Source organism: Peromyscus leucopus, chromosome 13 (assembly GCF_004664715.2).
Source record: "Peromyscus leucopus breed LL Stock chromosome 13, UCI_PerLeu_2.1, whole genome shotgun sequence".
Classification (NCBI taxonomy): Eukaryota; Metazoa; Chordata; class Mammalia; order Rodentia; family Cricetidae; genus Peromyscus; species Peromyscus leucopus.
The window spans coordinates 30,331,489-30,356,825 of NC_051074.1; the positions used below are offsets into that span (position 1 = coordinate 30,331,489).

Here is a 25,337-nt window from a genome sequence, read left to right on the forward strand (position 1 = left end):
GTATTGCAGGAAGTTAGGCAGGAAAGCCAAACTGAGAATGATGGGAAGGAGGGCAGAGTCACGACAGCCACCAGCCAGCCAGCCACCTAACAAGCTGTATGTGTAAAAAGTGAGGTAACAAGCCATGAGCCATGTGGCAAAGCATAAATAGAAATATGGGTTAATTTAAGTGTAAGAGCTAGCTAGTAACAAGCCTGAGCTACCAGATAAACATTTATAAGTAATATTAAGCCTCTGAGTGATTATTTGGGACTAGGTGGTAGAGACAGAAAATGTCTGTTTATAGTTTTTATTAAGTAATTTACTATAAATTCATATATGTGTTGAATATATTTAGTGATGACAAAATCATGTATATATTTGTTCTTTACTGACACAGTGAGAAATAGAGCCCATTTGTTGAGTTCAAAATACCTCTAACTTGCAAGTATTAAGATAGACAGAATTTTATTAGCTGGGATGAGAGAGTTAATGCAAGTACATCCATATGCAGGTAAAAATAAAAAAGCAGATATAGGCAGCCTTTGAACAGTTCTACAGTCGAGTCATCAGATTAAGGCTGGCATTGCATAGTTACCTGAACATTCTTTCTGGGTTTAATGAAGCCAGCCAGAAACTATAGGAGTTTGAGTAGTAGTTACAGGTTCCCCGTCCATGGCATTCTATAAACGGACTGGCTCGGAATTCCTCCAGGCAGGAGCCAGGTGATGCCAGTGCTTGCCCAGCACCCTCAGAGCCTGCACTTGTGAACTATCACAACACAAAGATCTCAATGTAAAACATTATCCACTGGAGTTCAAATGCAAGTTTTCCACATTTTTCAGGTGGGTAGGGAGCAGTAATATAAAACATCAGGAATAGAAAACCAAACCAAACCAAACTACTAAAAAGAAATTTCTTCTGTTTTGTCCAGATTTGCTAACACTCTGGGCATCTTAGGAAGAGATACAATCATCCAAAGACAAGTGAGAGCTGTGAGCTCTCTTACCTTATCTCTCAATACATGTGTCAGCACTTAGGTCCATGGCTACTATTGTTTTCTTATTTTACCTATTGTCCATCTTTACCACTGGGATAGACGCTCCATGAGAAGAGCATGATCCCTGCTATCCTTACTGCCCAGACCAGTTGGGGCTCATTATGGGCGTTCAATATAGTTTTTTAATTAATGACTGATTGAGTGGACAGCTGTGAGTGAAGAAGGGGGAATGATATGTAATAACAAGGCTATGCAGAATGTGAATAGTGACAATACACAGCCCTGTACTAGCACTGTTGGTAGTCGATCCATATCCTGAGTTTAGCACTAATGTCAGGGCTTTTCTTAAGAGGCTCCTCCCCATTCTCAGCTTCTTAGGAGCATCAGAGGGGCATGGTACAAGGCAGATTTTGTCACCTCATAATCATGATACCTTAAGAAAATAGCTCCATTTTTATTTATGAATCCACAAATGCTAAAAAAGTATTCCTCTGGTTATTATAAGCATTACAGACAATGTAGGTAAGGAAACCATCACAAAAAAAAAAAAAAAAAGAAAAAATAGGCATTCCACTTCCATTAAAGAGTAGCTACTTCTCATTTGAATGCTACAGTTAGGGGTTTGTGGAAAATCTCCTGAGATGTCTATTTAAGAATTGTAAATTACATTTGTTTATTTTGGTGTGTGTGTGTGTGTGTGTGTGTGTGTGTGTGTGTGTGTGTGTATACACATGCCACTGCAAATGTATAGAGGTCAGAGGACAGCTTGGCGAAGCTGATTCTCTTTCCACCTTAGGGATTGAACTCAGGTCACCAGCCTTGGTGGCAGTGCCTTTACCCCCGAGGCATCTTGCTGTCCCTTATTTTTCAGTGTTCCACTACTTATCAACAGTACCAAAGTTGTCACTCTTCTGTTGTTAATGTTTTTATTTATTGAGACTGGGTTTTTTTTATTTGGTAACCCAAGCTGGCCTCAAACTTGATGTGTAGCCAAGGATGACCTTGAACTTTCAATCCCCCTGCCCCTACCTCAGTTCTATGTACTGCTGAGGAATGGAACCTAGGACTTTGTGCATGCAAGGTAAACACGAGCATCTGAGTTGGTCCCCAGGCCCAAAGTTGCTCTCTAAAAGTATTTTCAGATTGTCAAGCATCAATGACGTATTACACACATTAGCAGATAGGAGCCCACATTTTCTCAGCACAGTACAAGATTCTATAGGGAATAATTATTACTTCAAATGTGATATGTCTTTTTTCCCTTACCATAACGAAGGAAAAACCTTTCCAGAGAGAAACCCAGCCATGGGGACATGGAGGGATAGCAGTGGTTTGGCTGTGAAGAGCTATGGCCATCGCAGGACCTTCACAGACGGTACATCTGTAGAATGAAACCGATAGTATGACAGCCACTTTCTACCCTTACATGCTTAACAAGTGAAGTGATCCACTTGGTCCTTTTACAAAATGAAGGGATTGAGTTTTTACCTGCTAATATAAGGTTCGAGAGCTCTGCCAGTAATTGGAGCCATGTTCATTGGCATCAGAGCTGGTGTTGACAGCCAGTATGAATAATCATTCCGTGATGCAAAATTACATACATTATTGATGTTACAGAATAAGAATGGCATTGTGGTGAATCGCTGCAGGCAGCTGCCCAGAGTGCCTAATAAAACATGAAGCTGAGTGTCACTTCCAGTAAATTAAAGTTATTTTGAGTATCATTATTTAGACACAGGTTAATTATCACATAGCCAGTGACAGAACTGGACAAAAAAAAAAAAGACAAAGAAAAACAATAGAAAAGAATTATTTGCAAAATGTGGTATTGTAAAGCTTTAGGAATGATGAAAGTCAGAGCCCCACATGGGTAAACAGATTCCCCCCTATCAAGAATGTTTCCTGTAGCTTTTTCTAACCGGCTTGGATAGAACTTAGGGCCTGATGTTCAGTTGGGACAATGTCTCTGCATCAAGTATTTCCAGGTATTCACGATAGCTAACACCCAGAGGAAGTTTTCGAAAAGATTAATTTGAGGATTAACAAAAGACAGATGGTTGAGGCGAAAAGTGTTGGCATTGGCCAACCTAGCTGGGCTCTTTCTAGCAGTTTATACATCAGGATGAAAATTAAACCATGGGCCACAATTGTTTTCTCTCAAACGCACCAGAAGAAGCTTACATTGTTTACAGTGACCTTCAGAGGAAGCTCCTGTCCATAAATATTTTACAATCTGCATCATAAAGTGACTGGGAACTAGAACCTTACCAAGGTCTTGTCCATGCGCACGTTCGTTGCCTTGTACAAAAAGAAGAGAAAACCCGCTATAGAGTGCCTGTGTTCCTTCGGGACAGGAAGGAGCAGCTGTGGTTTGACTGTGTCGGGTGAAGACAAACCCTTGCATTCTTGTCCCAGAGGCAGCTGTTCCCCTGTCTCCAGGTTTTCCCTTTAAGCCTGGTAATCCGTTCAGTCCAGGTGGTCCTTTGAAAAACAAATTATACATGTCACATCATGACCAGACTCTCAAACTTGTTTCCCAAAGTACTACTTTACATGAGTCTATGTGGCTGGTAAGCCTCAAATATGAAAAGGAATCTTAGGGAAGGATGGGCTATAACATGGCTAGGGTGGTTTAATTATCAAGAGAGGGTAAGAACCACTGAGGAGATTAGTAAGACATACCTGGGTGTGTCTGTGGAGGAGTTTTTAGAGATGATTTATATCATGAGGGTTCTGGCCTAATGAATGGATTGATTCCTTGATGGGTTCACAGATGATGGCTTTATTGGGAGTTGGGGAGAGGTAGGAAGTAGGGGTTTGTTCTTGGATACTGTATCTTGCCCTGGCCCCTTCCATCCAGCTTTCCCTGCTCTCTGTCTTCCATGCAATGCACAACGCTCTTCCACCACACGGCATCCAAGCATAGAGCCAAACAACCATGGACTGACCCCTCTGAATCCAAGTGCCAAAATAAATCTTTCCTCCTCTACATTCCTTATATCCTTATAACTGATACAATGGAAAAATAATATTAAATATTAGCCAGTCTATCACAGGATGCATCTTTTCACAGATACTTGCAGGCATCTTGAGGTTTTTGAGATCAGGTCTTTTTTGATCTTTGAATTCCCTTGGGATGTCTGGCATAGTGTCCTGCATTTGGTTTGGTAATCCTCACCGACATTTTGTACAAATGAGTGAATGGCTTGGCTTACAATGTGTGTGAATGGGGAGCATAGAATCAAATAAAATACCCACAACTTGTAAAGCTATTCAAGTAGATAATAAACATTAAGCTTTTGGCAAATCCAGAAAACAATTATGTAAAACTTTGATTCGCCTCTGTCACTCTCTATATGAGACCGGGTGAGTATTCCATTCTCCCCCTTCTTCCTGTCCCTCCCTCCCTTCCTTGGAGTCTTCACAAGTCCACCATGACCTTGGCTTTACTGCACAGGAAGCAGACTCATTCTTTATGTTCCCCGTCCTCTGCTCTTATTCACAGGGGGCTATAATTGGCCCTGTTAGGGTTTGAATCTGAAGTGATGCTGAGAGGCTTCTGGTTTGAACGCCCAGCCCTTCCTTGGCTTGCCGCACTGTTTTAAAGGCTGTGGATCCTTAGGAGGCGGGGTCTGACTGGTAGAAGTAGTCACTCGTGGTTGGTCTCTCCAGATTTTACCTGCTAGTAATTCCTGTTTTCTCTGCTTGCTGACCCAGCCAGAGGTGAGAACTGCTTCTGTTGTCACAGGGTGTTCTCACCCCTGTGCCTGTCCTACTGGTGACAAGTCTTTCCTCCCTTAAGTTGCCTCTTTTGAGGATGTTTATCACAGCGATACAAAAGTAACTAATATGGACCTTAAGCAGAAGATACATTCTAGTGTCTCCATGGTAACTGTAAAATGATTAGCTGAGCAGGACAGAAACTGGAGGTAAGATTTCATGCTCATGCCATCTTTAATCCCAGCACTCACGAGGCGCATCTCTTCAAGTTTGAGGCCAGCCTGGTTTACAAAGTGAGTTCCAGGACAGCCAGAACTACACACAGAGAAACTCTGTCTCATCCCCAACAAAAGATTCATGCTCATGTGCACTATACAAGACTATTCTGCATCTCTACAGATCTAAACTTGAATCTTTGTATCATTCCAATGAGGCCTCTATAGCATTTAACTACTCGTTAATCAATTCCCAGCACATTTTGATTTGTAGTATCCTATGTGTCTATTGCATTTAACTACTCACTAATCAGTTTCTAACAAATTTGATTTGTAGTATTCAATGCTTGCTCTCACCTCATTATAAAATCCAGCTTTGGTAATTAAGGTGTATAAATTAATAGAACCATTTACAAAAACACAGTATGAATGGAATCAAATGAGTGGATGTCCTCTAATGTAGATTCCCAGCAACACTAGATCAAATAACCCTGTTCTGCCATCTGATTTGTTCTCTCTGTTCAGCTACATCACTTCCTCTTCCTACATAGCTCCATCACTTACTATCTGTCTATACAGACCTACAGACCTCCATGGTTAACTAGTTTTGGCTCTGTTTCCAGTGTGGTCTTGAACACACAGAGATCCTGCCTGCTAAGTGATAGGATTAAAGGCATGTGGTAACATTGCATGACTTCTTTGTTTACTTATAATGCCTGGTCCCATTCCTCTGATCTCCAGGCAAGCTTTATTTATTAAATCACAAATAGAATATCACCACATTTCTTCCTTTTTTGGTCTGATAAAAAATAAAAAAGTTATAACTAATATAAGAAAAACTGTGTACAATAAGTACAATAACTATATACAATATATGCAACAATACATCAACAATGTCTAGTCCATTTGCATTGATGGGTGATGTCATTTTGTATGCATGAATATGTGTTGCTCTGACTGATAAATAAAGCTGTTTGGACAATGGTGAGGCAGAATGAAGCTAGGTGGGACATTCTAACTAGAGAGAGAAGAAGGAGAAAGACAGAGAACAGAGGAGACACTATTAGCTGCTGCCAGGAGAAGCAAGATGTAAAGATACCAGTAAGCCATGAGCTACATGGCAAAGTATAGATTTATAGAAATGGGTTAATTTAAGATATAAGAGCTAGCTAGAAAGAAGCTTGAGTCATAGGCCATTCAGTTCATAATTGATGTAAGCCTCTGTGTATTTATTGGGGTCTGAGCAGCTGCAGACGTGGCGGGACACAGGAAAACTTCTGGCTACAGTTCCCTTTCTTCCCTGCAAATAGCACATCAAATGGTGTACTTCTTAACCAGCTTGCCTGGCATAAGACGTAGCTTGTGCAAGACTTCCCAATCCCAAACTTTCCTATCTTCTTATCTTCTGATCTCCTGGCCCTCCCACTTAGGACCCTGTCACTGAAGAGCCACCATGCTGATCCAGGTTGTAATACTCCTATAAGAAATTATTAGTCAATATAACACCTGTAGGTAATTAAAGAACAATTCGCCTTTCTGAGAATAGGATACTAACTAGTGCCTCACCAGCTCTATTTGTCCTTAGCCAAAGATTTACAGCTTGGCTAAAAATGAAAAGAACATCTGCCCAGGGCAAAATGGACAGTGTATTTCAGTCATTAATGACTCTTTCTTCTTCCAAATGAACAGATGGCATCCTGCCTTTTTTCTGATCTGAACAATAGTACTAATCGAAAGACCCAGAATAATCACTTTCTTGCACTCACACGTATAAATGAGTCTTCTCTAAACAGTGAGACAATACTGCTTTAGCAAGGTAGGCAAGCTGGGCTTTTACCTTGTTGGCCTTTAGAGCCTTGGTTGCCCTTTTCACCAGCTGGCCCTGGAGATCCTGGTTTTCCATCCTTGCCTGGTTTACCTTTTGGTCCACAGGGCCCTAGGCAAAAAGAGAGTTGTATTACATGTCATCATATTAGAATAAAAGGTCAGGCTGTCACCCACCCGAGGACTTGTGCAGTATTGCCAGCCAAGTTTGACATCCCAGGAAGGCCTTTAGTCCTGAGCAAATGGGCATGTTTGTTCACTAACGTCCCCAGAAGGCCTTAAGAAACCATGAATATATGAAAGTGTATGCTGTTTTGTTTTATTTTATTCCAGAATTCACAATGCCCATGAAGTGATCAAACCATTAAGTAATACCTTTCTTATCTCTCATGTGATTCAGACAAACTTAAGAGAACAAGAGCCCTATTTAGAACTATTCCAATATGCTAAGACGATGTGAGAGGTTAGGTTCAATTTCCAAACATCAGTATTCTGGAAAGACTTGGAAGTCATTTTTTCTTTAACACTTGGCTGTACAAATTGTTAGACGAGTCCACATGTGCAGAACTTGGGTGTAGTTAGGCATTCATTTAAGAATTAAACCCAGAAGCTGGTATTTGCCAGAGGAGCTAGGTATAATACCTTTCTCCTAATAAAAACAAAACACAGCATTTTAAGGTCTATTTTCTTTCCTACTTGGTACTATGTCCAGATGTTACAAGAGTCTTACAGGGTTTACAAGGGTCTAAACTCTTTTTTTTCCTGTTGGTCAAGGGTAAATGAGCCCAGTCCTAAACTGACTGTACAAAATGTTGCAGCGTTTAGTGTTTTCTGTGGAGTTCTCTCATCTGCTTCCAAAATGCTTTCCAGATTTTCTTTGTTCAGCCTTTGCTAAGGATCCAGGTCAATGGTGCTAGTCTCACACCTGGGTTTCCAGGTGGTCCCAGTGGCCCAGGATCTCCTTTCATTCCTGGCTGTCCAGGTGGACCAGGCGGCCCTGGGCTTCCTGGAAGGGAGATGATCTTAAGTGTGCCAGGTTTTCCACGTCCACCTATGGACATAAACACAATGAGAAGATGATTTCATGAAACAACCCTTTCTTTATAGAGAAGAATAATAGAGAAATAGATTATATTTACCAGGCGGTCCTTTTGGCCCAACTGGTCCTGGATGTCCAATTGATCCAGGAAATCCTTGATTACCTTTTTCTCCTAAGGAAGAGGAAGAGGAAGAAAGAAACAGAGAGAAAAAAAAAAACCTTACATTTTAATATTCACAGGGAAGTGTTCCTGAGTTCACTTTTTGAGTTTGGGAACCAATGAACTATTTGGGGTAAGTTACAAGGTTCTGTTGAACCCCTACTAATACCTCTTGATGAGCTCTTACATTTAGTTTTCTTCCCTAGCTGTATAGATAAGAGTTCATTATGTCAGGAATTCTCCTATAAATTTATTTATGTAGCAAAGTGGTTAACATTTCACTTCTATTCATAATCTTTGGTACAGATGATAAAAGGTTACCAAGAAACAGCCATTGACTTGGAGAAATACTCCTTCAAAGAGTATTAAAAGTGCACAGACATGACTGGGCACATTGCCTTTAATCCCAGCACTCAGAAGGCTGGGGCAGGTGGATCTCTGAGTTTGAGGCTAGCCTGGTCAACATAGCAAGTTCCAGGACAGCCAGTACTACACAGAGAGATGCTGTCTCAAAACAACAACAACAAATTACATAGACATTACATCTAATTACTTAAGATACTTTAATGTTAAATACGATATCAGTAGGTGAAATATAGTAAGGTTGGGTTTAGTGGTGCCGGTCTTTAATCCCAGCACTTGGGAGACAGAAGCAGGAGGATTGCAAGTTCAAGGCTGTCTCAAAAAAAAAAAAAAAAAAAGCAAAACAGAGAAAAAAAATAGAACAAAATAATTACTGCTCCAAAAGTTAACTGATGACTCCTTTAGAAATTACCCACCTTTCTGTGCTTTTCCACACTGCCACTGTTTTGTTCTGAGACTTGGGAAGAAGGTGCCATTAACTTTGCCCAGGAAGGCCTGCCTGCATTCACCCAACCCACATCCAGAGAGAGGCCTCACAATCACTCATAAAGATTGATCCTCAGCTAACTGCTCCCTAAAAGTCTGGAGTCTGAAGAAACTGTAAGAAGATTTTTTTTTAAAGTCCACTGGGTCCTCCTTTAAACCGAGAAACAGCTTTCCTTCATGGAAACTTGGCCTTGTTCATGTTGGACACAATTGTTATTTAGTATCTCTTCAGACTGTGATAAGAGATCCCTGCTCTTATGAAACTCATACCAGGGAACTGAACAGTTATACAATGAAGCTAATAAAAAAAACACAACAACATTGCTGCCACCCCCATCTCCAGACAGAATCTCACTGCATAGCTCTGGAAGGCCTGGAATTCACAAAGCAGAGCAGGCTAGCCTTGAACTTCTAGGGATCCTGTTGCCACTGCCTTCCCAGTGCTAAAATTACAAGCATGCTCTAATACACCTGGCACATCACAGTACATTTAATATTAAGTCTCTATAACTGCACATAAATAAATCCCATAAAACACAAATGCATAAATCTGAGCATAAAAATCCACTTTGCCCACACGAACGGTCTGGTGGCTGTTGTTTTAGATGTTTTCAGCTTTCCAAATTATGAAATTAAATGCAGATAGCCAAAACTTAAAAATAATACTGTGAGTATTGATGTAGTATGCCAGTCCTCATCCCATACATTTTAAAACTCCCAAAGGTAGCATTTCAATTGTCTCTAGTTTTCCTATAGTTTGCATTGTTATGTCGTAGCTTTTATCTCAATCCCCTGGGTTCAGATGCTAGTGGAGGGCTCACATTGAAATCCTGTTTGTAGGTCCTCACCCGAGGTCCCGTTTATACTGCTCCTCACTGTCTCTGGTGGCCACAGGAATTCATCAAACATGATGTGCAGTTTTACAAATGTGATCTGACCAGCAGTTACTGTATTTGTACGGAAGAGCAATGGTGTCAAAATAGTACCTTTTATGCCCGGAAATCCAGGGAATCCCGGATCACCTCTGAGACCTGGAAGACCTGGGGTACCTGGTGGTCCCTGTATTTTGAGTATAGGGGAAGAGCAGAACCACAAAGTTTTAAAAACACAGTACTCATGACAGATTATTTTTTTAAGCAAAAGATAGAACTTCATATTGCATAAGAATAACGTGAAATTACCTGTCAGTTTAGTATTCTGCCTACCCATAGCTCTTATACTTGCTAGAGTTCTTTAAAACAACAACAACAACAACAACAACAACAACACACACACACACACATACATGCACACACACACACACACACACACACACGCACACATGCACGCACTCACGTACACACACATGCACATAGAGCAAACCTGCCATCTAATATTAGTGCATACTGTTATAGCTTTGAAGGCATTGAAATGGGGCAGTCCTGTGTTTCAGGAAGAATGAACCTGTAATTTTATCAAAGACCAGTAGAGCCATTGTGGTACCCAAGCGTCATTCTGCTAAGCTGGCAGAGTTCTAAACGACTCCTAATGAGGGTGATGAGAGGACTACACTGTCCAGAGATGGGACTGGAAGGGGGATGCTATTGAAAACAATGAACCAAAAATCATGAAAAAGGTGCTGAGAATAACAAAGGTTTTCTTAGCGTGAGCTGCCTCCAGAGGAAAAAGGCAGTCGTCCAATTGCTGGCACAGGGTGGTATGAGGTTAAAAGAAGAGAGAGAGGAAAGGGAGCCATCTGATCAGGGACTTTGGCTTCTGGCAACCCCCTGTTCTCTTTAGTGAAAGGCAGCTAAGGGGAGTCAGATACCAGGTTCAGCCCTCAGGTGGAAAGGGAGATATTTTGTGGAGAGAGTTGTTAAGAGGGCCAGTCAGGACATCCCTCAAACAGAATCATCTTTCCACTGGAAATGACCATAAGAGCATGGAAAGAATTGAGACAAGTCCTGTCCACAGACTGCATTTTCTGTCTGTCAGTGTCCCTGGAAGAACTTTAGATGTGATCATCAGCTTAATAATGAGAACTTTCAAAGCATCAGAGAGTACATGAGTAACATCTAGAGATTGGATGGAGGAGGACAATACCTCAAAAGGTAGATTCTAGAAACCAAATAGCAAAAGAGGTTAAAAGAGTTTAACATGACTCCTAATAATAGTTCACGCCACTGAACCCACACAGTCACCCCTAATGAGGGTATTAGAGGTGGGATGGTGGGTTGGGTCATAGAGATTCTGTATTTTCATGTGTTCTCTCCACCATGTCTTTGATCACAGTGGTTGGGTGATCAAGATAGGTTTTAAGCTTAGTGAATGACCAAAACAATAGGCAAGTTATTTAAAGGATTAATTCCAACTAGTACAGGCACTTGACATACACTCTTGAATGAAGAAGTGATGTACTGATTCTTTAATTTTAAAGTGTGTGTGTGTGTGTGTGTGTGTGTGAGAGAGAGAGAGAGAGGGGGGGGGGCAGGTGTTGTCAGAAACCAGAAGTTTTGGATAACTTGCAGCTGGAGTTATAGGTGTGTAGTGGTTTGAATAGGAATGGCCAGCATAAGACTCATGTGTTTGAATGCTTGGCCCATAGGGAGTGGCACTATCAGGAGGTGTGGCCTTTTTGGAGTATGTGTGGCCTTGGTGGAGGAAGTGTGGAGGTGGGCTTTGAGGTCTCATATGTGCTCAAGCTAGGCTTAGTGGGGCAGTCTCCTACTGCCTTTGGGTCAAGATGTAGACCTCTCAGCTCCTTCTCCAGCACCCTGTCTACCCACATGCCACCATGCTTCTAACCATGATGATAATGATCTAAACCTCTGAAACTGTAAGCCAGCCCCAATTATATATTTTCCTTTATAAGAGTTGCCATGGTCATGATCTCTCTTCACAGCAACAAAACACTAAGACAAAGTGGTTATGAGCTGTCTGATGTGGGTACTGGGAACTGAACCCAGGTCCCCTGGAAGAACAGCAGGTGCTCTTAACCACTGAGCCATCTCTCCAGCTGTAATGTATTGCTTCTTAGTCTAGTAAATGAGAGCTTCATGACCTGACCTCTTTCAAATCCTCTGGTCTCATCTGGATGGGTTCTCATTCAACCTCAGCCTCAAGTTGGACCCCTCACACACACAGTGTCTTTAGGCATTTCGGCCTTCATCCTTGCTTTTCTTGTTCTCCTGGATAAATGGTCTGTATCTTTTCAGACCCAGGCCCTGAGTACATTCCACAGAAGAAATTAGGTGTTCGTCCTCTATTTCTTCAGCCCTCCACCTGTCCTCATAGCACATAGTGTGAAAACGCCACGTCTCAGTACCTTAGACCACAGTGACTGGTTACACTCCATAATGAGTATTGAATCACACTCATCTATTCAATGCCTCTTTCCAAGAGACCGAGGGAAACAGAGGTGGGTGTACTGAATGAGCCACTAAGAGAATTCAGGAGAGGTGGTAGAGGTTGAGGGAGAGACTCAGAAACAGGAGATCTTGGGCTGGGAGCCCGGGAGTCTGCCTACAAGAACAGGATGGCATCCTTTGAGGTAAATGTCAAAGTTCTGCACTTACATCTCAAACACCAACAAGCACAAAGCTAGACAGGGAAAATATGGAAGAAACACTAAGATAGGAGAAACTCGAAGTAATAGAATCAGTGTTATAAAGGATTTACTAATAAATTTGCGTAGGAGACATTAATCACATAAAGTAGAATCTAGCTGAGGGAGTGCTACCTCCAAACTACCCCAAAGATAAGTAGCTAATGAGGTCTGCTAGAGATAAGCAAGATGTATGGTGCTTAGGATGTAAATGTTCACCAGGACTGAGCAGCCTTTAGGCTTATCACCAAAGAACATGCCTCCAACAGGATGCTCAAGGAGGTAGCATGGGGTGGCAAGCAGTGTTAAGTCCTGGCCTGTCATAAAGTCCCTGGTTCTCTTCTTGAGAAAAGCATAATTCTGCCAGTTGGCCAAGATGAACCTGGGTTGGAAACTGTTTGGAAGAAAGTACAACACTGGTGTGTTTAAAATAATTCTAGCAATAGCTTTGTTGTGGACATCTCCCATTTGCCTAAATGTCCAGATTTATAGTCTCTGGTCTCTGTTTAAATTGTTCAAAGTGTAACCTGGAGCCGTGACCTAAGAGTTGGGTTTTTTTTTTTTCAGGGGTGGGGGTGGGGAGCTAGATGATAACTTATGTGAAATTTATAAGCCTAAGGTGTATGTAAATTAATAAAACTTTCTATTGGAGGCAAACTTCTCATGGGCATTAGCGAGAGCTAAACATGTGCTAAGAAAAAGCCTTTCCTTTATTAATTTCTAAGTGTGTGGAGTGATTTCTCACTGGGAAGGCAGATTATTTCTATAACAACATTGTAGAATTTTATGAAGAAAAGTCTTGTGAGGCCAGCTGATTCTAAGCTCAGTGTGTCATTATCAATGTGGCCATGAGTCAGCTGAGTGGCCCACAGGGATCTTAGGTTGAAGTCCTAAAATGGTAATGTTCAGGCCAGTGAGATACTTTCCCCTTCCTAAGCCACTCACTGGGGGACTTAGCTCTTATTTCTGCAAATTTTTCTACTTCTGGCTTCATTTTAAAGAAACATACTGTCGAATTGGGGTATATTCAGGGGAGAGGTAAGGCCGATGAACAATGAAACTGAATCTTCTAGAACCAGGTAGAAAATAATAGGAAGAAATCGAAATTACATTCAAACATTGGTGATATGTGATGGGGAGAAAATGGACATATTTACAGGATAGCAAAGGTCATTTAGAAAGCATATTAATAGAGGACAAGAATGACTATCATTTGGGGACAATTGTCAACTACTGGGTGTTTAGTTTTTTTTCCCCACTGGAATAGCTCGGAGTTTCCATAAGCAAGTGTCAGAGGTTTATGCCTTATAGATACATTGGTTAAAGCCTTGTAGAGATGAAACCTTTGCAGCCCTTAAGATTCTTTGATTTCCTGGGCTCTGTGGGACCTTGGATGCATCACATCATTGCACAGATGTGTCATCAATAGTTACTACATGCTGCATTCAGGTGCGGCCAATCATGCACACCAGTTGGTTCACCAGAGTTCATTGGACAGTTCATGAATAGTGAGCAGCTGTGACCAGTATTTGATATATACACTATGACTGCAGTATAGCAACAGTAAGTCAGAAGTGTATTAATAACATTACACACTCACCGGGTGACCTGGTGGGCCCATGTCGCCTACAGTTCCAGGTAGACCTTTGGGGCCAGGTAGGCCCATAAATCCTTTGTCACCTTTTATGCCTTTTACGATAAGTCCTGGAGGTCCAGGGGGCCCTGGCTTCCCTAGATTCACAAAGAGTACATCAGAGTTGCCAGTAAGAGGTCCTGGAGAGCTCTGTCATGGATTCTTTCAAACGAGATACAAGCCCCACACCTTGTTATTGCCTCAAACACCCTTCCCTTCGCTGCTGTGAGGTGGGACTGTGGTGGAGATGGAGTAAGAGCATGCTAGGGAAGCATGGGGGGAAGCAGGAAGGAACCACATCTCCCCAAGGACAGTCTGTGGGGAAGCATCCAGCCTGATGCATACATAGTACATGCTCAACAACAGAGGAGACTTTAGGAGACTTAACTAAATCTACTAATCTTTTGCCCAGGCCTCTGTCCCTCAACACCACCACCAACTCACTGCACATGAGAGTCAGGGATATGCAAAGGATGAAGAAAACAGAGAGCAAAAAGAGAACCTATGAGGTTAATGTGAGGACGAACACCTCTGTGGTCAAATGTGACTTTCATTCCAATGTGTGACAGGAAACTCTCTACCTGGACTTCCTCTTGGGCCAGGAAGACCTCTGTTTCCTTTTGGGCCAGGGACAATTGCCCCAGGTAGACCTGGTGGTCCTGGGAGCCCACTGATGCCGGGGGGTCCTCGAGGTCCAGCATCTCCCATGGACCCCTTCCTGCCAGGGAGGCCAGGCAAGCCGGAAGCTCCTTTGTCTCCTTTGATACCTGCAAAGAAGAAAGCTCGTTTGGGGTACAGTTTGTGGTTAGCTTCAGTAACGTAGGCACTTCCTTTAAAGATGGTAAAATTCATAATTTATTTTCTTTTTTTAAAAAAGAGGTAGAAAGGCCGGGCGGTCATGGCGCATGCCTTTAATCCCAGCACTGGGGAGGCAGAGGCAGGTGGATCTCTGTGAGTTCGAGGCCAGCCTGGGCTACCAAGTGAGTCCCAGGAAAGGCGCAAAGCTACACAGAGAAACCCTGTCTCGAAAAACCAAAAAAAAAAAAAAAAAAAAAAAAAAAAAAAAAAAAAAAGAGGAAGAACAAAAACAGATCTTCCTCAGACTAGGTCTGGATCTAGGCAAAAATCACTACACTATTACAAAACTCTGTTGTAGTGTATGTGTGTGTGTGTGTGTGTGTGTGTGTGTGTGTGTGTGTGTGTGTGCGCGTGCGTGTGTGCTCTCTCAGTGAACTTAGAGATCATTGATTTGGCTGGAGTAGCTGACTGTCAAATTCCAGGGATCTGCATGTCTCATCCTTCCTAAGTGCTGATATTACAGATACTGCATACTTCATACTGACTGAGCTATCTCCCAGTTCTTTCTTTGTTTTATTTTAAAAGTAAAAATATATCTTCCATAGCTCAGTTCTTAAAAAAAACCCTAAAAAACAAAAAAACATGTAACATATAGACAAAAGGCATGATATAAGATCTAAAGTATCAGGCAGATGTGAGCCACAGGTATTATTTGGCGACCTTTATAGTGACATTATTTATTTACAGATAATCAAATAGAGCAGAGGAAAGCTAAACTTCAGGATAGTGATGTGTGCTTTGAATTGTTGCCCTTGTAGACACAGAGGAAGGTACAATCCTGCTCAGTCTCCTGGCTAAATCTTCCCCATGGCTGTGACACTGTCTAGGAGGGATAAACATGACAAGAGGTATGAAAGAAGACCCCAGAAAGGTCACAGCTTTAGTACCATGTATTATTTGTTATCTCAGAAAACCTTCAAGAAATTGTGCTTTGACATTCCTGGATAAAAGATGTAGTATGATTAAAAACAATCTTCCTCCTCCTTCCTATCTGTTTTTTTAATTAAAAATGGCTTATGTATTTTATATCTTAAGTGTATGAGTGCTTTGTCTATATGTATGTATGTGCTCCCTGTATGCACCTGGTGCCCAGAGGGGCCAGAAGAGGGCATCCGATCTCCTGGGACAGGAGTTACATGTGGTTGTGAGCAGTTATGTGCATGCTGGGAACTGAACCCACGTCCTCTGCAAGAGCAGCAAGTGCTTTTTAACCTCTGAGCCATCTCTCCAGCCCACCTCGGGGCTATTCCTGAGAGTAAATGGCATGAATGTAGAAGTGAGAGTGAGGCTGGAGACTGGAGAAAAGTTGTGGGTGGGACACTGTTGGATAGGAAAGACCTGGGGTGATAAAGAGAATCAAACTGATGAAGGTGTGGTCCTTTCTGTATTCACGTCCTTTAATCTGTAGTGCCTGTAATCTGTGCTGTTAAAGACAGGGATGAGAAGGCATGTTTCTGGCTCGGTAGCATTGTCTCTGTTCAGCAATGACCTCACATACTTACGTTGTGGGTTTTACATTACAGTTTTGTTAAAATTATTCCTCGTGGCCTAATATGAGTTCTCTTAAGGATGTGAGAGAATAAACTAATTGAACCAATCCACATATTCCAAGTTTCAAAGGACTCTTCATGTTTTGTTATCCCAGAAGTGTTGAGGTGAGCGATCACTTACATGACGGTACTGTTGGTTATTTTTAAAGCTTTTGTTAGTTTGTCTAAGGTGTGATTTTTTTTTTTGAAATTTTATTTGCAGTCGAATGCAAAGCAATGCAAACACAGCCTTTCCTTCCAGTAAGTTTTGAGCTGAGCCTGACAATATGAACAGGAACTTTTCTTTTGCCTACATTTCTACTGCCAGACATTGAGAGGAGGGAAAGGCTCCCTGTTCATCAGGGTTGGAAGGCTCTGCTGGGAGGTGTGAGCTCTGAGATTGACCAAAAGGACAATCAAGTCACTGAGAAACAAGGCGGAGACAGCAACTCCTGTCTGCCTTACACTCCAACTCCAGGCCATCAACCTATCTTCTGCAGGTTCTCATAGCAACAACTGTTATGAATAAAGTGGGATTGCCACCTTGAAATACTCCTATACATAGGACACGAGGCTAAGAAAGAACATTAAAAAGCACAAACACCCAGCTGTCTGTCTTGGCTTCTTTCTCTACAAAATGGGAAAGAGTTCAAAGAGTCTGTTTATCCTACGACACTAGCTTGAGAGAGGCACGCCTGTGGTCTGTCAAAAAAAAAAAAAATGCCTAGACCTTGAGAAGTCGTTAAACATGTCATGTCTCAGATGTTGAGGGAGGTACAGGGTAGCCCTTGACAAACAATAACATGAATCCCAAGCTCAGTGCAGGGGCGGGGAGTCCAAGTGAGAAAGGGCAGCATCACCACTGTATCTCAACAGGGAAGGATGCTCACAGGCAAGTCAACCCCACCTGCATGCTTTTAGGAGTCGAGTCATCAAAATAACCAACTAACAACAGCAGCAAAACAAAGACATGCAGATTCTTTTTACTCTTTAAAAACTTTCACAGAAGGAAATCCCCAAAGCCAGGTCACAGATTTGGATTCATTCCTTTGTTGTGATGAAAAATAGTATGACTATTAAGATCATTAATATTTAGTACCCCCAGTGGGTGATCGTCTTTCACTTGCCAAGTTACATTGTTTGATAAGTCAAAACTAGAGAACTAGATTCTCATCTAGGAAATGCAGATTTTTTAAGGTCAGGGAAGAACTGCCTACCTGGAACACCAGGGCTTCCTTTTGGGCCTGGATGGGCCCCCAGTAAGCCTGTAAGAGGTAATTTTGATATATTAATGTTCAATTAATCTCAGTACATCTTATATATGAAGGAAGTACAATTGGTACATGCTGAGACTGTTAGAGACCATCGGTTCTATCAGTGAAGAATTATTAGAGCCACATGGAATTAAAATGCTATTAATAAACCAGTGGATCAAATATTAGAAGCAAGCAACAGTGAGGTAGTTCTCTGGGTAAGGGCTCATGCCTCTCAGACTAATGACCTGAACTCAATCTCCCAGGACCCATGTAGGGTAAGGGGAGAATGAACTCCTTCGGTTCATCTTCTTGACTTCCACACAACAGTCATGGTATGAATGAACCCATACACATACAAATAAGCACATAAAATATATTTTTTTAAAAAGAGGAAGCAGTACCTGTTTCTCCCTTTTCTCCAGGAGGACCAGGAATTCCGTCATGTCCTTGGTTACCTCTCATACCCATTGATCCAGGAAGTCCTGGAAGTCCTGGAGGGCCTGAAACAAACAGAAACCCAAACCACACCATTCAAAGACAGGGTCTCTTTTTTTCTATGGCCCACTGTGAATACTGGGGAGATACATTGAAAGTGCTGAAAGGTACTGCATTTTCAGGACTGTGGTTATGCAGAACTACATAAAGTTTTTAAAAAATGCCTGGATTAATACTTTCCTGAGATGACAACATGGTATTTTATACTGGTAGATACTTCAGTTAGATAGGTAGTATCATCAAGCCCACTATTCTACATCCTATGGGAAGAGTGAGCATAGAGAGTCTAAGCTCGAGAAGGAAGTATGTTTTCTTCAGGGCAAGGGCAGAATAAGTGTTAAAATGAAACCTGGAGGGCCAGTGCTTCCTGGAGGGCCTGGGAAGCCTTTCATTCCTTTAAGACCCAAATCACCATCAGGACCCGGCTTCCCTAAAGATCCAGAGAGAAGGGAGAGAAAAGGAACACCAAGACATAAGTGGCGGTTACATTAGCGACTGAAACATCCAGCTCCTCCCATCAGCCATGCTCGGCTGCCCTTGAAATTCCTGACAGGCCACCTCAGAGGTTGGTCTCAAAAGACTTTTCTCCCAGAAATCACACAGGTGTGACTCCCTTCATACGTTGGGGTCCCAGCGCCCAGCACCTCAGAATGCCACTGCACTTAGCAACGTGGCTGTTAAAATGGGACTGGCCAGGTGGCTCAGTGGGTAAAGGTGCTTGTAGCCAAGCCAGACAACCTGATTGGATCCTGACCCTGAGTGCCCAATATCCGACTTACTGCTAAGAGCAGGAGCTAACTGCAAATTTGTTGGACCCCCCCCCCCCTCAGAGTTTGAAAACTTCGGTTAAATGCTATCTGTAGGTAGGTAGGTCTTCAGCTGTACCCAAATAGTTCAGCAAGTTTTTTTGTTTTTCAGATTAATTAAATAAATTTTTTCTTCCCACCTTTCCCTTCTCCTCCCAGGGCTGGGAATTGAACCTAAAACCTTACATACATGAGGAAAACACTGCACTATTGAGCTTCCTCTGCAGCTGAGCAATTGTTTTTAATAAAACAAAACAAAAACTTGTTATACGATAACCTGGATGTCAATGTCTAGACCAGAAATATGCCAGGGAAAAAAAAAAGATTTAAAATGGAACTACAGGTGAAATTATGTTTCTCCCAAATTTATACATTGAGGTCCCCAGTGCCTCAGAATGCCATTGTGTTTGGCAAAGTGGTGGCGCACACCTTTAATCCCAGCACTCGGGAGGCAGAGCCAGGCGGATCTCTGTGAGTTCAAGGCCAGCCTGAGCTACCAAGTGAGTTCCAGGAAAGGCGCAAAGCTACACAGAGAAACCCTGTCTCGAAAAACCAAAAAAAAAAAAAAAAAAATTGGGGCTGACAAGATAACTAAATGGGTAGTGATGCTTGCTGCCAAGTCTGACAGCCTGAGTTCGATCCCCAGGACCCACACAATGGAAGGAGTGAGTGTACTGATTCCCATAAGTTCTTCTTGCCAGTTGTCCTCAGACCACCACATGCATCCTACAGCATACAAATACCACACTCACTCAGAATGAATAAATAAATAAATAAATACATAAATAAATAAATAAAGTGATTTCTAAAAAGTTAATCAAAACTGAGGATTCTTGTCCAACACTAGGGGCATCTTTGTAAGAGATGAGGATGAAAACTCAAGGGGAGGCAGGAAGAGACGGCTCTAGCCAAGCCCCGAGGCCTCTTGAGAATCAGCCTTAGCAGCACTTTGGTCTCGGAGTCCTGGCTTTCAGACCATGAGAAAACAGGCTTCTGCGAAGTCACCCAGCCTATGCATGCATCACAAGCCCGGCTAGCTATCTCATTCTAACCTAAGACTGTGCAGGGACAATGCCATTGCATGCTCATTGGCTGAATTGGTTGAGGCAGAACTTCAGAGGTGTTGATGACAAGGGCAGGTGTTGAGATACTGGTCTCGTAAACAGTAAAATGAGGCCGCTTCTGATTAATTCGCTTTTTTTTTTTTTTTTTTTTTTTTTTTTTTTTAGTGCCGTAGAGTTAGACGTTCAAAGTCGAATCAAAACAGTTGTGGCATGTACACCCAAAATTGTAGCTTTCCGTTTACAAAGATGGTTCTAAAAGGTAAAGGCCATCCCACACCCACTGCTTACACCTTTCCGAACTGTAAAGCCGGTGCTCACCTGGGTGGCCAGGACTCCCAGGACTCCCAGGGGCTCCGTCAGGTCCGGCAGGCCCCGGTTGTCCAGGTGGCCCAGGCGGGCCTCTTTCTCCTTTCGTTCCTTTGACGCCCGGCGGTCCTGGTTCGCCCTTAAATTCAGTCAAACACCTTTAAAGTTCTCATATAAGCAGGGGATGTGGTTAGGTGGGGGTAAAAACCTGTTATTCATTTACCAGTCCCTGCTGAGTATCTGCCACAGGCCCGTGCCCTGAAATGTATGGGGGATAGGTTAGCTGCAGCTTTTGTGAGGGCCCAACGCAAAATGGAAATGTAGCTCTCTCTTTTTAAAGACAACTGGAAAGGTTTCAGGAGAACGGTGGTAGAACCTTTAACCAAGATGGGGACTTGGACCGCACTGGGTCTATGTGATGACAGACTGCATACCCATATATGATGCCCACAACTCCCTGCCTTCGTGGACTTCAGAGACCAGCTGGGAGACAGATATTAAAAAAGTCACACAACTAGAAATGGACAAAAATCATGGTGATTGACAGGGAGCAAGAAGTAGGCTACACAGAGAGGTGTCCTGCAGATACAATGTTTAAAGATATTTGTATGCCAATCACATGTTTAAAAACATCCTTTCACTGACTTAACATTCATCATCACACCTGTATCTCAGACCAATGACCATTCAAAATTTCCCTCACGGCTGATTGGAATGTATTATCTTCTTACCATGACTCCCTAACCTGATAAAATCCAGTCGGTGGCCAAACTGAGAGCTCTGAGATTCTGTGTGGTTATTACCTCCAAAAACCCGAATCTAGACAGAGCTGATAGTGAGCTGAGCAAGAATCCAATCAAATAGGATTGCTCTTTGAGGAAATACCCCGGTGGAAGGCGTCTCCTTGGTTTTTTGAAAACCAGTCAAAATGAGGGGGAAATTGTGCTTCAGATACTGAAAGCATGTTTTCTTAAGTCTTGGCAGGTTCTAAATATTTTCCTTCTCGTTTTGACAATGGCTACTGCAGATGATAGATGATGGAAATGATACTAGCGGTGGTTCCTTGTAGCCGTCTCGAGACAGGTTCTCATGTAACTGAGACCGGCCTCCAACTTGTGTAGTCAGTGGTGACTTCACTACTGCTCATCCTGTCTCCATCTCCCAGGTGCGGGGATCATGGGTATGAGAGAAAGTGCTAGACTGCTAGCTCAAAAGACACGACTTCTGAGGCACCACCTTTATGCTCTGGATCCTTAAACCCTTGAGCAGCGGATGAAAAACATCTGCTCCCTTTACAAGAACATGCACCTGAGGATTTTACATCCAATGTAGCAGATTAGTGGGTCCCTTGGGATGCGGCAGATTTCTCCAGGGAAGGCCACGGAATCCCCTATTTTAAAGTCCTGCCTCCTGGAATGTCTGTTAACAACTCTGTACAGTGCAGCTCTGACGCTTAGTGTTAAGTGAAGAAAGAAAGGTTGGATGGAAATAAACCGGAAAGAGCAACCAAGCCACCCTCAAACATCTGGTTGCTGCCACACATGTAGTGACTTAATAGCCAACCTCAGTCTGGTGGAACACAAGCTCTGAGAAAGACCACCAAAGCAAGGCAAAAGCATTGTGTGTAGCGAAGTGAAAACATTTAAAAAATCTTCTAACACAAAAAATACACATGGGCATCATAGCATCTTCTTTTCTTCTTGAAGCTGTAAAGTTATTTTATCCTATACCTTTTATTATATCTTAAGAAGACAAAGAATTTTGCACATAGAATGCAAAAGTTCTGCATGAAAAACAGCAAGAACAAAAATTTTATATGAGATAAAAACCACGGTTTGGGTCCGTAGGAAAGAAAGAAACCCTGCCCTGTCAGTGTGTGTGTGTGTGTGTGTGTGTGTGTGTGTGTGTGTGTGTGTGTGTGTGTGTGTGCGCGCGCGCGCGCACGCATCACCACTACCCCCTGCTGGGAGCACACTTAAACTGCAGGGGCAGAGAATTTTTCCAAGTTGACAGCATGAGGCGGCCTCAGTTGCAAAATAGGCACATGTTAAAAAAAAAAATCACAGCTGTTCAAATGTATAGGAATCTCTTATTTTTCTGGCTACATTGAATCTGGTCTTTGTTGATACTTTAAAGTCACATTTTGATATCGACAAAATGTAACTATTTCAGTGGTTTGTGTACCTTTGGTCCTGGTGGTCCTGGCCTTGCACCTTCTGAATGACCTTGCTCCCCTTTATCTCCTTGGGGACCATGAATCCCCGGAAGGCCTGGTCTTCCAGGTAGACCCGGAAGTCCCAAAGTTCCTTTTTTCCCTTTAGGGCCTGAAATGAGAACAGATATCGGGTAAGACGAGTGAAGGAAGGATCTCGAAGTATTGCTTGTATCCTTAGCATCTTGAAGGGTGCTCACATGAATCAATTCTCCAAGAAGATGGCTGCTCACAATATTGAACTATATAATGTATGATTGTTATACAACATATGTAGCTTGATACCACTCATATTCTAGTGCAAACAGAACCTTTGTCTAAAAGCAACGCTTAGAGACATAACATTTCTATTCAACAAACAAAACAATCCCGAAACACAGAAAATCTACAGTTCTGACTTGCCGTGAGCTCAATGGCTTATAATAGCAGGATCATAGCATTACCTGGCACACCCATGTTCCCCATGCTTCCTGGCATGCCGACTGGTCCTGGTCCTCCAGGATTCCCACTGCTTCCCATATCTCCTCTAGGGCCTTGGGAATAAATAAAGTCATATGACCCAGTTCCTGGGGCATATATGCTCAACACATATCTTCTGCTTGCATGAGTAGGTAAGTACAGAACTTTCTATTAAACGAAAAACCCAAACAATCCAAGACACAGAGAATTCTACAGTTCTGACTTCCGAGCTGGAGGGTTTGTTGTAACAGGATGATAGCATTAGCTGGCACAACCACGTTTCCATGAGTAAGTAAGTACAGAACTCCCAGGCCAGCTGGCTAAGGGTTAACTCTCCTTTCGCCTTCAGCTAGGGCTCACCCTAGGCCTGGGGACTTAGAATGTGGAAATCTGGGTAAAGTGAGAGTCCTACTATTAGGCCTGCTCAAAGTCATCTTAGGACCAATGTCACAGAAAATGGTGGCTCCCCTGACCAACTGCACAGCAGACCATCTCTGATAGCATACTGAAGGTTAATTGCTATCTAAGTCATTTTGCTGTTAGGGTTGCTGGGGATAGGAGACTACTTTTTAATAGCTTAAAATTACTTTGCAAACTCCATAACTTGTTTATAAAAGGAAGACAAAAGCAAAAACAACTGGAGCATTAATTTTTATATCTGATACATTAAAGATAAAGTATAAATGAGTATAAAAGAGTATAAAATGGAACCAAGTGTAGGGTATATTTTAGTCGATAGATGCCAGCTACTGAACATCTTCACTTTGGTTTAATTTAGAATAACTTTCTCCTGAAACACTTTCAGGGCAGAGTTTTATGTTTAACTTAGTAAGTCTAGAAATACATTGCATTATATTTAGGACTAGGAAAGCTTAGAGCATGATGTTTCTATTGAAGAGTCAGCCATACCTGGAGTGCCTGGTAGCCCAGGCAGTCCTGCGAGGCCTTTCTGACCTGGTAACCCTGGAATGCCTCTGTTTCCTTTTTCACCAGGATTTCCTACAAATCCTAAAGTGAAAGACCAGATTTTTAAAGACATGCATCAGTTGTAAAGTGTATGTCTAAAATTCATGAGGCCCTGGGTTCCACCCGGCACCGAAACAAGTTGGAATCTCATTGTACTCATTCACATCCTGGTCTAAGTTGATAGGCTATTGCCAAAATACAACATCACACATTTATCAAGAGCCTGTGGAGATGTGGGCTTCTATCTTTTTTTTCTTTATTATTTAGAGGAATTAAATAAACTAAGATGTAGAAAGCATTGGTGTAGTGTCTGGCTTGAATCAGTTCTCAACCAATAACGGCAACTGTCACCATGAGATGCATTCAAGTGACATTTAAAAGGTTGGAGTGTATAGTTCAGTGGTAGGTCCCTTCCTTAGCATGTTTGAGGTACTGGTTCAATCCCCAATACTACAAACAACCATAAGAATTTTAAGATTTAGTAACTTAGAACTTCTGCATTTTTTTATAGCGAAGCAGTACACTACACAATTCTTATATAAGCAATGCTACGCTCAACCCATTTGCTAAGATTTATTAGGCATTGGGTGGGTCAAAGACCCTGTTTTGACTCATACTGTCATTCAGCAGTAACACTGGGACTTGAACGTAGTTTTTCATGGCTAGGAAGATCACTAACATTCCAGGACACCCCTCCATTCCTAAAACTTGACTTTGATCAATTTATTCTCCTGCTTATTTATATTCACTGATACTCTCTTATTAGCAGTCAATTACAAACTTCCTTAACTGCGGTGGAACATTCTATAGTCTATCCTTGGCTCGGCTCTGGGCCTTTTCCTGTTTATACACTTATGTTTATATACGAATTAAGTAAGTGTCTAGTTAACTGACAGGTCTGGTGCTGTTTTCTGGGAATAAAAATAAGTCATGTTCTTCTTCCCAAGTTTTCAGCGCTTAATTGAGGAGACAGACAAGCAACAAATAAGCGCCACCCAGCCAGAGAAGTTCTGTGACACAGCTGAGCACAAGAAGCGACACAAGTGAGAATTTCTGGAAGAGAGACTATTTTGTAGCTCAGCCTTGAAGACATGCAGCATATTGGATGAAGAAAGCGTGGAATGAGACAGGATTTCCAGGCTAGACAATAGCCTAGGCAAAAAAAAAAAAAAAAAAAAAAGATGATAAAAGCATGTCTGCACTTTTTCATTTATCACCCTCTAAAAATGTATATTGTTCAATGTATGCATTTGCTCTAGCCTACAGGCCATGTATAGCTTGATTGTATTCATTCATCCATCTATGTACTTGTTTTCAATTTTATTCATTATCATTGTGTGTCTCTGTGTGTGTGCACGGGTGTTTATGATGGATCTCTGTGGGT

General features: G+C 42.1%; 1 protein-coding gene across 1 annotated transcript in view; it reads right to left on the reverse strand.

Annotated features, from left to right (window-relative positions):
* The window catches only part of Col4a3 (collagen type IV alpha 3 chain), a 132,039-nt gene that overhangs the window by 3,342 nt on the left and 103,360 nt on the right, over positions 1–25,337 (reverse strand). The window contains exons 35-51 of the mRNA XM_028874137.2: positions 23,897–23,995; positions 22,972–23,061; positions 22,501–22,640; positions 20,329–20,455; positions 18,490–18,570; positions 18,047–18,145; positions 17,607–17,654; positions 14,584–14,769; positions 13,970–14,100; positions 9,773–9,845; positions 7,878–7,949; positions 7,664–7,789; positions 6,752–6,850; positions 3,248–3,460; positions 2,468–2,645; positions 2,246–2,360; positions 578–750 (exon numbers count right to left, since the gene is read on the reverse strand). Of these exons, the coding sequence (XP_028729970.1) occupies positions 578–750; positions 2,246–2,360; positions 2,468–2,645; positions 3,248–3,460; positions 6,752–6,850; positions 7,664–7,789; positions 7,878–7,949; positions 9,773–9,845; positions 13,970–14,100; positions 14,584–14,769; positions 17,607–17,654; positions 18,047–18,145; positions 18,490–18,570; positions 20,329–20,455; positions 22,501–22,640; positions 22,972–23,061; positions 23,897–23,995 (2,050 nt within the window). The remainder of the gene's footprint in view (positions 1–577; positions 751–2,245; positions 2,361–2,467; positions 2,646–3,247; positions 3,461–6,751; positions 6,851–7,663; positions 7,790–7,877; positions 7,950–9,772; positions 9,846–13,969; positions 14,101–14,583; positions 14,770–17,606; positions 17,655–18,046; positions 18,146–18,489; positions 18,571–20,328; positions 20,456–22,500; positions 22,641–22,971; positions 23,062–23,896; positions 23,996–25,337) is intronic.